The sequence below is a fragment of the Merops nubicus genome, unplaced genomic scaffold, assembly GCF_000691845.1.
Source record: "Merops nubicus isolate BGI_N331 unplaced genomic scaffold, ASM69184v1 scaffold14154, whole genome shotgun sequence".
NCBI classification, from domain to species: domain Eukaryota; kingdom Metazoa; phylum Chordata; class Aves; order Coraciiformes; family Meropidae; genus Merops; species Merops nubicus.
The window spans coordinates 1-12705 of NW_008603664.1; the positions used below are offsets into that span (position 1 = coordinate 1).

The window sequence follows — 12705 nt, forward strand, 5'->3', positions numbered from 1 at the left end:
AAAAAAACCCCAGACTAGGGTATTTTGGCATAGCAATTCTCAGTGCTGACGAGAAGAGAAGGCTTATTTGCCAGACCATGGCTGGTCCCCCACCCAGGGACAGACTGTGCCCCAGCTGAGTGGCGTTCTGTTGCTGGGAAGAATTAAATCATGATGCATGTAATCATCTCTAGATGAATCAGGCTCCACTTTGACCAGGCTCATTAGCAGCAGCTCTGTAAATAAAGGCTCGTTCCACGAGGAGCCATTTGTGCTTGTCTGCACTGGTGCCTCCAGAGAGGTACAGGGAGCCCTGCAGTGCTTTTAATCCCCTTCAAAAGGAGCTGGGCTGCAGTGCCTGGAGCAGCAGAACTCCTTCCACTTCACATTCTGCCTCAGTGCATCAACCCTGCCAGATCTGCACTAGCTCTGCATTCACAGCAATCCACAACCCAAACAAGCCACCTCTGAATGTAAGAGTTGGCTGCATGAAGCATTTGGATGTTACACAACACAGGAGGCTGTCTACTCTCCCTTGTATTGCAACTCTCAGGTTACTCAGCACTTCACTTACAGAGATACACGTGGAGGCAAAATGAACTCCTTTATTTTTATGCAAGTAAATCTAATTTTAAAGCCTTCACCATTATCTTTTGGGACTGGAAAACTAGGGATCTGAATGCAACCCACTGCCATAAGGCAACTTAAGTGGACAAATTTTAAATTAGAAACAGAAAAAACCCTACAACCAGTCCTGACTCTCAAAGACTGAAAGTTTTCATTATTCTTAAATTAAGCTAGAAATTTCACAATTACAGAAAAAAAGGTCATTCTTGGTAGCAGAATTTTTGTTTTCTTTTCTAAATGAGCAAGTAATAACATGAAACTGTTTGCAGAATGCCAAGATGGATGGAGGGAGGAGCACTAAAAATCTGTGTAACACACACAGAGCTTTAAATTTTCATGCTACAACAATCAGCTATTCCACACAACAGAAGAAAATGATACTCTGCATTTTAAAGAAGTGAATAAATCAGTCAAGGAACCATACCATACCTTGGCTCATGTGCTGTAAGTTTGAGAGGGAACAGTTTGGAAGGGCTTTCCATAAGTACAACACTTCAATAGATGCCAGGACACAGAGCTCTTTGGTGGGCAGTTGTTTCCTAAATCTATCTGCCTTCAAAGCAGGGAGAGAGAGGGAAGGGAGATCTGTCATCTGCCTTTTCAAGGGAACATAATATTCACAAACAATACATCACTAACAGTAATCATGTTTCATGAAAGCACCCAAATTTACAAAAATAAAGACAGTGTAACTTAAGACTTCAAGACAAAAAAGCAAAATCTCAATTTAAGGGCTTATACACTGATCAAAATTGGAGCTTCCCTGGACTGCAGCCTGATTTGTTTTGCTGTATTTCACAATCTGGGTGCTGAAACAGGAACATCTGCAAAATCATCAGCTGGGAGATATTGCCCAGACAATTCCTACCTTTCAAAAAGAATTAAGGCTTTGACAAACAAGATAAAAAGGAGTAAGAAAGGCAAAGCCAGAAGGAAAATTACCAAAGCAACCACAGTATCATGTATTTTTAGCTTTAATAACTGCCTTAGTTGTAAAGTGAAGAGCTAATTCACATTTCTTTTGCTAGGTCCTTAAAATACATGACACTATTTTTCCACCTAAACCCTTCCCACTAATTCTACAGAAGCAACACAGCAGAAAACATAAATCCTTCAAAAATAAATACTCAAGAAGAATCAAAGAAAAGTTGTAAAAAACAAGTGTAATTACTGTACTGAAACAAGCCAGCCTATGCTAAACCAAACCTTTTTCACTGAAAATTGTTCAATCTGGTTGTTTTTTCTTTTGAAAAGCTTCTGGACTTCCTTGAACACATTCTGAGCACCATTGACATCACCAGTGGCTCCTTGACACACTGAAAACACCAAGACAAGAATGTGTTAACACTGCTGGGATGTGAAATAGGAAAAATCACAAAGAGCTATCATACAGTCACAGGAAAAAACTGCACTCCAAGGAAGGTTCCAGACTGCAGATTTGACAGACATGCAAATCCCAACCCTCCCAGGTACCCTCTGTGATCATCAGTAAAATGATAAGGGTCTTTACCAGCCTAAATGATTCTCAGATCTAAGTCCAGCCAGAAGAAGGTGCAGGGGAGCTTGCAGGCAGGTTTTAAACCTGGGTCCTGCTGCTTTTGTACCCATTAAAGGAATTAATCCCACCCCACCCCTAAGGATTTAGTCACTAAAGCTCTGCAATACACTTATCTAACTTGTCACCATCTTGACCATAATTTTATCTACATCTAGAACAGAGAGAGAGCACTTAGGCACATGCATGTGCCTACAACCATGAGTACATTACAGAAACAAACAAAATTATGTAAGTCAAATCTGGCAGAAAGATGAATAAGCAGCAGGCAGTGTGGAAAACATGATGTGCACTAGTAATTCTCCCAAAACCTCATCACATCACTGATTGATCACTTACCCAACATCCTCCATACACTCACCTGCTGTTAAATAAGCATAGTAGCACTGGGACCACCTGGATTCATTTTTAAGCCTTTCAAAGGATTCAAATGCATCTTTGAAATTCATCTCTATCATGCTGCACCAACCTAAAGACAAGACCAAGTGAACTTCAGAGAAAGCAAAGGGATTCATGCTTGGTGGGGACATCACTGAAACACACAGCCTGTTCTGAGAGCTGGAGCTAGTTTAACAGTCACACCAAGAACTGGAAAAATTAAGAGCAAATCAATGACATAGATGTAAAGCCTGGCTTAAATTTACTGGGAAATGCTGAATTCTAAAATTCCATACAGAACAACCCACTTCAGAACAACAACAAACCTGTACAGACCCAAAAGCTTTTTTTTTTAAAGTTTAAATAGTATATTTTGTAGGATGTTGAAACTTAAACCTCCTACTTGCTCCCTTATTCTTCCCCACTGTGACAAGATCTCTCAAGGAGACACATGTAAAGTTTGAAGCACTCTTAAGACTTGTACACAAATTAAGAACACATAGCATATAGGTGCTGCAAACACCAAAGTTTCAATATATTGATTATTTTTTTAGCATAAAAAAGATAATTCCACAGACAAATCAAATTATTTTTTCATTTTAAATGATATTCTGCAGGTGAGCAAGTTTGTCCTGGATTCTGTAGCCTGCTCTGATTTTGCAGCACTTTGTATTTGAAAAAAAAAAAACCTTGAAAATTATGAAAAAATTGTTGAATCCTACTTGCCCAAACAAGAGGACAGGTTTGTTACCATAACCTGGTATGGTAGAAGATGACAAAGGCCAGTATTCTAAAATATCTTTTTAAATACTAACAAAAATAATCTTTTTTTATTGAAGTTGCTAGTCTAAACTTGAAAGTGAGTTATTTATAGTACAAACATGCCCAGCTTACCTATTTCATACAAGCAGACGTGTTGAATCTCCCTTTGGTCTGTGGCAAGTTCCAAAGCAGTATGAAATGATGTCAAGGCACTGTTGATTTGACACTAATAACAGTAAAAGAAGGGGAAAAAAAAATAAATCAGATATCAATAAAACTTTATATTTCAGACAATTTGATTATGATGAAGAAAATATTTAGATTTCTGTTAATAGGTAGCTAAAAATAACTATGGTTAAAAAAACCTGAAGTGTCTTAGAGGTTGCAGCCTCTGGTTTGATCAAAGAGGCACAACACACCACTGAAAGGAAAACCTCAGAATTCTTTTGAAACTCTAGATTATTTTAAATGAGCTAAACAGTTTGAAAGAGAAGGGCTAATATTAATTCACATACCAATTTCACAAGGCAATTCCATTAGCCAGCTTCCCCCTTCTCTGCTTTTTCAGATGTGGATTGAGATGAAAATTAAGAATGAAGAGTTCCACCATGTGCAACAGTAAGAATTAAAACATGCAGTAAGGAACCTGCACTCTAAAAGTCATATAAAAACCAGAAATGTGAAGCACTGCAGAGTTAAAAAAGAAGGGAGAGGGATAGTAGAGGAGTTTAACAGTGTAATAACTATCACCAATAACTTACAGCCAGTTCAGATCATCTCTCAACCTTAACAGCAAATAGAAGTAATAAAGCCTTGGATTTTTTTAAGCCCAAAATTAACTGGTTTTGTGCAGCAAGCTTTTAAGTAATCTCATGTCTACTCTTATGACTCATTCCCCCCTTAAAAAATCCTATTTTTGGCATCTGCCAATAAAGTTTGGCTTTCTGCACAACACAGGAGTCCTGGTTTGGTTCCTTCTCTCTCACTCCTGTTGTGCTGTTTTATTGCTCTTACTGCTGCTACTTCTCCTTTTGCATTGCTATATGAAATTCTCAACCCATGGGTTTGGGGTTTTTTTTTCCTCCCTGTTCTCCTTCCCATTTTGGAGGTGAAGGGGGAACCAAGTGGCCACGTGGGGCTCAGCTCCCAGCTGAGTATAAACCACAACAACAGGTATCTTTAAAGTTTCATTTTAGTTATTTTCAACTATTTTACCTTTTTCAATGGTAACCACTTTAAGCAAGTTTGAAAGAGAATTCATAAATGCTGCATGGCATGTAAGATAAAAAAAAATAAAATAAAATCATTAGGTCCCAAGAGCTTAGCAGAAAGTCTGACAGCTCTGTGAGAAACATCTCTTTTGACTACCTTCATTTCCAAATCCTCCAGTCTGGCATGGGCCTTCTCTATAACAATAAACATAAATTATGATAATTTATAGAGTGACAATCTTTAAGCCACTCTCTCCTTGCTAAGCATGTAACAAACAGTTGAAAACACAAACCTGCCATCTACACAAAGATACACGTGGCTCTAGTGATGCTGCATCATTCCTACACACCAGCATGGAAAAATCCATTTTTTTTTCTTACAGAAAAAAAAAAAGTCAGCTTAAAACTTGATCTTTGTGCTAAGAATTTTAGAAGTTCAGTAAACCTGTTTCAAGAGCTTCTGAGAAATAAAAAAAACACACACAAATATTTAGTCTGTTGTTATTTTGTCTTCCTAAAAACAAACATTTATATTTTTATTTTTCAAATATCTTTTTTGTAGGGCCTGTTGTTCCACACAGTGACTAATGGCAATTAAATCATCTGCAATGCCACACGCCAGCCTGGGGCAGCACATGAAATCCTGACCACCTAGTCATGCCCACATCCAGTTCTTTGTGTATTCAATCTCCTCTCATTCATTTTTCTCTCTAGATCTCTCAAGTGTTTTAACATTTGCCTAAGCATCAAGCTCAGTAATTATGTTTCAGAGTCATTCATTAATGATTAAAGTTTCAGTCACCTCCAGGGCTCGTGACAGTATGCTGGAATATTAATTTCTGCTTTTAATTCTACTATCTTCTGTTAATTTGTAAAATAATTACTGTTTACTGGTTTAGAGAATAAAGAGAATTAAAAAGTCACAGGAATTTGTGAGTATAAAGTCATGGCTGACACTCGAAATTGATATTCTTAAGATTAAAAGAAATATATATATAAACACACACACACCCTGGACATTGCACAAGCTCTGGAAATTTCTTTACTTAAGACATCACTGTGACTTTATGCCAGAAAATTTATTTAAGACTTTTCAATGCTTACTATTACTCCTGCCCTCCATCTGCTTTTCCATATCACACACCCCCAGCCCTAAATAAGAATGAGATCACTGATCCCAAGATTTCTATCCATTTGACTATTTCTGAGTGGGGTAACTTATATCATTTTAAAAAATAGATGGAGATTTTTTAAGAAGTGTTGCTGATTAGGAGAAAAACAAAAAGAGAAAGCAAAACTGCAAGCTGAACAGCAGAATTACATAAGATTCAGACATCCCATTTTCACTCTGCCCTCTCCCATGCTATTACCATCTCCAGCTGTCACTACAGGCCACTAACCACATTTGAGCAGTCTACATCAGTTTCCAAAGTAAATTGCTACTTTTTAACATCGTTACAATATTAGTATACATTTAGAAAACAGATGGCAACATTTTCACAGCAATAAGGAAGGCCCATGGGCACAGCTAGAACCCTTATCCACCTCAGGGCAAAGTATTTCCAAGACAGAAGCAGTGAGACATTGACACAGGAATAACTGGGAGTGTGATGGGTGCTCCAGCTGCACAAATCCAGCACAGCAATAGTTACACCCATCAAAGTGAATTATGTAAAAAGTCAAGAGAAAAGCTACTTTTAATACCCTCTCTCTTAACCTACTGTCTGACAAAAAAAAGACATGTAATCAGCCTACCAGCACAACCTTTAACTTTCTAGTGCTCTCTCATTCCAGCTTCCCCATATCCTCCTCCTCTCCTATCCCTTCATTTCAAGAGTCTCCAAACCCTTACAGACTTCATTTCTCAAAAACATGTATCTGGGAAAAAAAGCTGAAAGATAATTTCATGGTCCATGTTTACACTATCTGCTCAAAGTGACACAAAAAGTATGCAGGACCACAAGCTGTGAAGAAAATCTGATGGACTGAGTGCTCATAGGCTCTGGGACAAAGCCTACAGTGTCCATTACTAACCTGTACTTCCAGAACACCCAAGCTCCTCTGTGGAAAAACATCTAAGCCATCTTTCACCTATGTACAATTCAATTTTTATACTTAGTTCATTGAAAACTTCTGTTTACACTTCTGTCCTAGCCTGCCCTGAAAGTCAGAAGAATCAGCTGAATTCTATTCCTCATGACACTAAATGTGAAGAAAAAAAGATCTAAATACTGTCATCTTCTGGCAACCAACAGGTTTACATTTTTAACCACACTTGCACTAATTGTCTAGTAATTCCTAACAAATCTGATTTTTAGCATAAGAATGGAATATGGATGTAAGTGGGCAAAGACCATTAAAATTCTTCTCACTCAGTAACACTTCCCAAAGACTGACAGCTTGTCTGTGACTGTGTCATTCCCCAAATGCACTGTTGCTCTCAGAAAGACAGCAAAGAAAGAAAACCATCCAAATCCCATGCAAGAATTCACCTGCAAAATCTGATAGACCACTGAAGCTTGTCCTGTTCTGTCACTGTTCCTACCTCCCTCAAAATATTAAACTGTATTTGAGAGTTCTCTGCAAAATCCTAGCAAAGAATGACCAACATTAAGAGCTGGATTAGCTCTTATGATGAGTTTGAACATTCTGGGTTTGTGCTTTTGTGTTGGGTTTTCTTGCTAATGTAACTGCTCTGGAAATAGCCTGGTCTGATAAAAGCAGCAGCTAGGAGTTGAGTAGTTTAAAGTATTTCCCACCACCTTGGATTATCAGAGAGTCTTAAAGAATAACTTGGCCAAAATCCACAAGGCTGCTGCAGTGTTTGAACAATACTCTGCAACAGCAGAGTGCACAAACAAATTTCTACTTGGGTCAGTGCTCACCCTCAGCAATGGAAAACATCCTGGTTTGACTTCTTAAAAGCAAAGACAGTTATTTGGGGGAAATTATTGCAGAGAATTAGTATGAGCAATGCATAAAAGGAAAAGGCAAATATAAATGCTATACACTCAGCAGAGAACACTTGGATTTTAGCTTTACAAGCAAAACTGAAATAGCTGTCTACACCACAAGAAAGCCATGAGTGACCAGAAGTACTTCCTTCTAGCATAGAGTTACAAATGTACCAAGTGGCTAAAATAGAATTTCTGAGTGCTGCTCAGAGAGAAGTAGTGAAAGAGCAGGTTGGGCATGTGAACTTGAAACCAGGAAGGAGTTTGTCCTCTCTTCTTACTTACCTTTCCATGCATCTGTATCTTTAGTTACACACAAAAAGGGCACAGTTTATGTGAAAAAATACAAAACCACAAAAGTCCTGGAGGAGAAATGAGTCAAAGGGAAGCAAACATGCAATACCTCTAATCGTTGTATCCTTCCCTTGAAGAACATGAACAGAGAAGAATTGGGATAAGCAGATTCTTTTTTGGCAAGGATTTCTTTTGCCTCTTTCAAGCCTGCTTTGTTATCACTGCCATCAAGGGCAAAAAAGGGCCGAACAACTGTGTGGTACCACAACAGAGCTAACCTGGAAGAAAGAGGAGTAAAAAGGATTACAGCTTGCACACAGAAGTTTATAGATAACTTTCTACACATGCAAATTTTTTAATTGATTCTGAAAGACACAAAAAGATGTTAAACTTATACAACCTGGCCTTAAAACAAACAATACTATTGCCATACATGTAAGTACTCCTAAACTCAACATGCAATTCACTGCACTCATCCAAAGGTAAATTAACAGTCAAGTTCATGGCATTCAAGCAGTCAAGCTTTTAGAACTGTAGGTTTTTAAAAATAAAAGTTCACAGAAAAAACTCTGAAAACTAACTGTTCAATAGAGGAGGGGAAAAAAAGCCCAAACCAAACACCAATAACAGAACTAAACACAGATCAGCAGAGACACTTGAAATCAGTGTCAAAAAGAAATACATCTGCTGTCCAGAACAGCAGACATCTACATGATCTATGTCTCTCCTAGAAACAGGGGCAGGGCACAAAGATTTCTAGGATCATCTGAAGCAGGGAACATCCCAAAAAATACCACTTTTTTTTTTCCCCAGAAAAGAGAAACTAAAAAATCAACTGGAATATTTACTCTTAAGCTTTCTTAACTAATCAGAAACCCAGTTCCTCCCCTCAAGCAAAAGAGACTTCAGCTCTGCTGATAGTCTTCCAAAAGTGACATCTGATGGCACTTCCAGTAGGTCCAGTAATAAAAGCATTAATTTGGAGATAAATAGGTTTATTATTCTATTATAAGGGCAGTTTAAATTAAGTCTGGCTAACCCTTCACCTCATAAAGACAACCTGAATGCAATAGGAAGGCTTGGGAAAAAAGGAGTACACAAAAAATAATCCTCTACAAAGACTCTAAGGGAACATCCTGTTTTACTCTGATACTAAATTAAATAAACTGGAAAAGCTCTTTGGCTAATAGTAAGGATAAATAGCTAAGCAAGATCACTGACTCACACAAAACAGTATGCTCTCCATTATGGAGAATGGAACTGAGGTAAATTCACTCAGCCTTCAGGGGGTAATTTATTTACTCAGCTGGCATACAAATTACTAGACATAATAATAGCAGGTACTGAAGCATACAGCAAAATACTGGCACAAACATGTAAACACCTAACAGCAGAGAGATCTCATACCCTAGTAAGTGATGAATTTACTACATCAAGGCATGTTAAACAAACTACAAGTTTCTTTTACCTGCTGTTGTTTCCGTTAAAGCAACACGACTCTTTGGTTTTGACTTTTTTCCAGTTACTTACTCTTAGTACTAAGTTATCTACCAAAGCATTTCAATATAGCTACTCACGTAGCTAAAGGGGCCTTCATGTCCTTACTTTCACTTGCATACATCAGTGAGGAAAGCCCCTGTAGGCGGTCTCCAGGAAAACCCAGCAGGTTGATGATTTTGAGCAGGTTTGGGGGCACCATGGATATGCAAAGATGAAAAAGTCCATATCCAAAGCTAACAGCACCTTTCAGTCTGTTTAGCGAATCCTCCGTTACACCTTCTGCAGCAATATGATTATCATTTGCAGCATCAGAAGTCAAGGATTCCTGAGTTGTTTTCTTCTGATAGATTTCCTGAAGTGTATTAATGTCCGTGTAGCACTTATTGTAAATTTTCCAGGCTTTTCGCAGTATCCACCCACCTTTTATGTATGCTAAAAATCAAGAGGGGGGGAAAAAAAACCAAAAAAAAACATTTCAAGGACATATTTCAGAAGTGAAACACAGTAAGTAAATACTATTCCACAAATCCTATGATGTTTGGTTTAACTTATTGTGTAAAGGATTTCATAACAGCTCCTGGCCTCTCAAAGATCTTTCACATTGGGCACTACAAACCTAAGTGCTTTTCAGTCAGACTTTAGAACAGCCTGTGGTGCAAAGGGACTTCCCTCCAGCTATGGAGCAATACAACTGTCAGAAAAAGAGTAGAACAAGCTGGATTCTGTTCCACTACAGAGCTGAGATGAAATGGCTGCCCAGCTAACAGAGGCAAAACTCAAAGAAGAGATTATGCCCCTGATGCTCAAATGGTATTAAAAGACAATAGATGGGAAAATCCCTTCCTTTGGGATAAGATTTTTCAACACCATCATTTCCCTGCACCTCATATGAACACCACACCTTATAATTAAGGAAAAAAAAGGCAGAAATTGTATGGGTTTAAAGCATTTTTCAGCTCCCTCATTTCCTCAATTTCAAACTCAAGTTGGGTACCTAAATTTCCCTAAAAATCTGCTCTTGAGTATTCTCAGTTGAAAGAATTCTCACTCTCATTACCCTCTTTACAGGATGGTGAAGAAAGGCACAACACCAAAAGATGAAGATGTCCAATTTGCCTATTTACATAGCATTTATCTCAGTTACAGCACATCCTTAGATAATGGTAAGTAGTAAACAGAAAACAGAATATACTTGTGTATATTGGCTGAAAAAGCATTGAAAAAAAACCTGCATTTTGTCTGTGACAGAGCCCTGAGAGTTAGAAACTGCAATGACAAAAGGATTTGTATTCTCAGTTTTGGCAGCAGGGTTCTGTCAACATGAATGTGAAGTAGTAAAAAAACTCCTCTCCTACAGAAAACAAACAGAATATACTTGTGTATATTAGTTGAAAAAGCATTGAAAAAAATCTGCATTTTGTTTGTGACAGAGCCCTGAGAGTCAGAAACTGCAATGACAAAAGGAGTCAAAAATTTGAATTCTCAGTTTTGGCAGCAGGGTTCTGTCAACATGAATGTGAAGTAGTAAAAAAACTCCTCTCCTATCTTGAGTTCCATATTAAAGTATTGCAGTATAAAAATGTAAACCCCTTCCATCATGCAGCTTTTATTACAAGGCTAACATTGCTTCATTGCCAACTACTGTGTTCTGATGCATGCAACAAAGGGAAAAGATATGACCATAGGTTTTGGCTTTACTTCCACCAGCATGCTGTCATTAATCATTCAACAACACAGCATAACCCTAATGGATTTCATATATTAAGATAAAGCAATCTAACAAATTAAAAGACTATTTCTGACTTTTTAAACATAAAAATTAAATCCAGCCTAATTACTGAGCTGATTTCCCCAGCATGAACTTCTGACAGTAGTCAGACCCAGGGCAGCAGTGGGAAGAATCAGGCACAGGTAGTTCAATATTGCTGTGGGGAGCTAATATAAATTGCTGTGTTACTAACTTTATGATGGAACTCTTTGTACTAGATCCATGAAGGTGGAAAAGAAAACCTAAAATGTGTTAGGCATATGAGAAAGCAGCCTGCACATCATCATATGCTTCTTGTCAAACTGTTCCAGGGGGAAAAAAAAAGCACAAGATGTTTCTTTGCCCATCCACTGATCACAAATCTTTGCCTACCTCTGAAGAATGCTTTTTTTAGAAAAAAAACCCAACTACACTCATTTCAATAATCTGGTTGCTATTTCTGCACAGAAATGTGATAAAAACAAAAGATGTTTATACATAATCAGAAAGATATTATATTCAAAACCTTGAAATATTGGATCCAACAGTCCAGCAACAGCAGTCACTAGGAGTTGCTGAGGTGGCATTAAACCACTTGGAATTTTAACTATTTTTTACTCACTAGTGCAACCCAAATATACTCCATATTCTGTGGCTGTCTGCTACCCACCTTCAGCTCTCTAAGCAGCAGATGAAAGAAAGGGAACAGACACCACCCTCACTTAGAGCTTCCCAACCTAGTTATGCAGCTACTAAATACATACTGAAATAAGAATAAAGCTTCTAGAGAAAAAAAAAAAAAAAAGAAGCCTCACAAATGGAAATCCAGAATTGCATCAAAAATGGTCAGCAGCTTTTCTGCAGCACTACACATGCAGCAGACAAATACCCCCTGAATTTTTGCTAGCTAGAAACAAACCATTTCCTCCATGCCATGGCTTGGAAGAAACCACGTCTGCAGATGACAGGAAGGACTGTGTCCTTGACAGAAGATCAGTGTTATTTTAAATAATCAGAATGTTATTTCCCTGATCCCTTTCAGCTGATCAGCAAGGTTTTCACTCTCTGCTCTGACTGCCACCTCTGTCCTCATCGATTTGATAAGAACCTGGGGATGCATTCACTTTGGATATGACCTTGAGCAATGTCTGTCAGCTCATGGATGAAGGCATGTCTTAACGTTATGCAAGAGAACATGAGGAGCAGCTCTGCAGCTGGGATGGGGAGGTTTGTATTCAGCACGACAGGATTAACTGATTCAGCAGTTCCATCTTCAACATGCTTCATTTAAAATCACTTACACTGGCAGTTTGCCATCCCCCTGACTTCTCATGAACATAATGCATGGGGGACATGAGCATTTTCCCAGTGGCCTGGACTCACAGCCTCTGTCTTGCAGGCCACACAAGGCACACAGATGTGACCCATCTCCATGCCAATACCTCAGATGCCTCTCTGGGAACATGCAGAGGATTCCAAACTACTTCAGGAGAATAGGTTGAATATGACTAATGGTATGAAAAAAAAGGCAGAAAACTAATCTGTAGCAATCCAACTCATTTTATTTTCTGCTACTACCTACACAAAGGTGGAAGAATATCTCTGCAAGTGTACCAATCATGGAACATTCCAAGTGGACCTGTGTTCTTCCTTACAAAACAATCACCTTTACTGATAGTCATGCTGCTGCTGGATGAT

General features: G+C 38.3%; 1 protein-coding gene across 1 annotated transcript; it reads right to left on the reverse strand.

Moving 5' to 3' along the window:
* Nucleotides 1-1035: 1035 nt before the first annotated feature.
* On the reverse strand, nucleotides 1036-9696 carry TTC39C (tetratricopeptide repeat domain 39C; the record flags this gene model as incomplete). The annotated part of the gene is made up of 6 exons (XM_008938754.1): nucleotides 1036-1159; nucleotides 1813-1922; nucleotides 2523-2630; nucleotides 3434-3527; nucleotides 7870-8038; nucleotides 9338-9696. Coding segments are annotated over 6 exons (964 nt in total), but the record flags the coding sequence as incomplete, so codon positions are not given.
* Between the last annotated feature and the right edge of the window lie 3009 nt (nucleotides 9697-12705).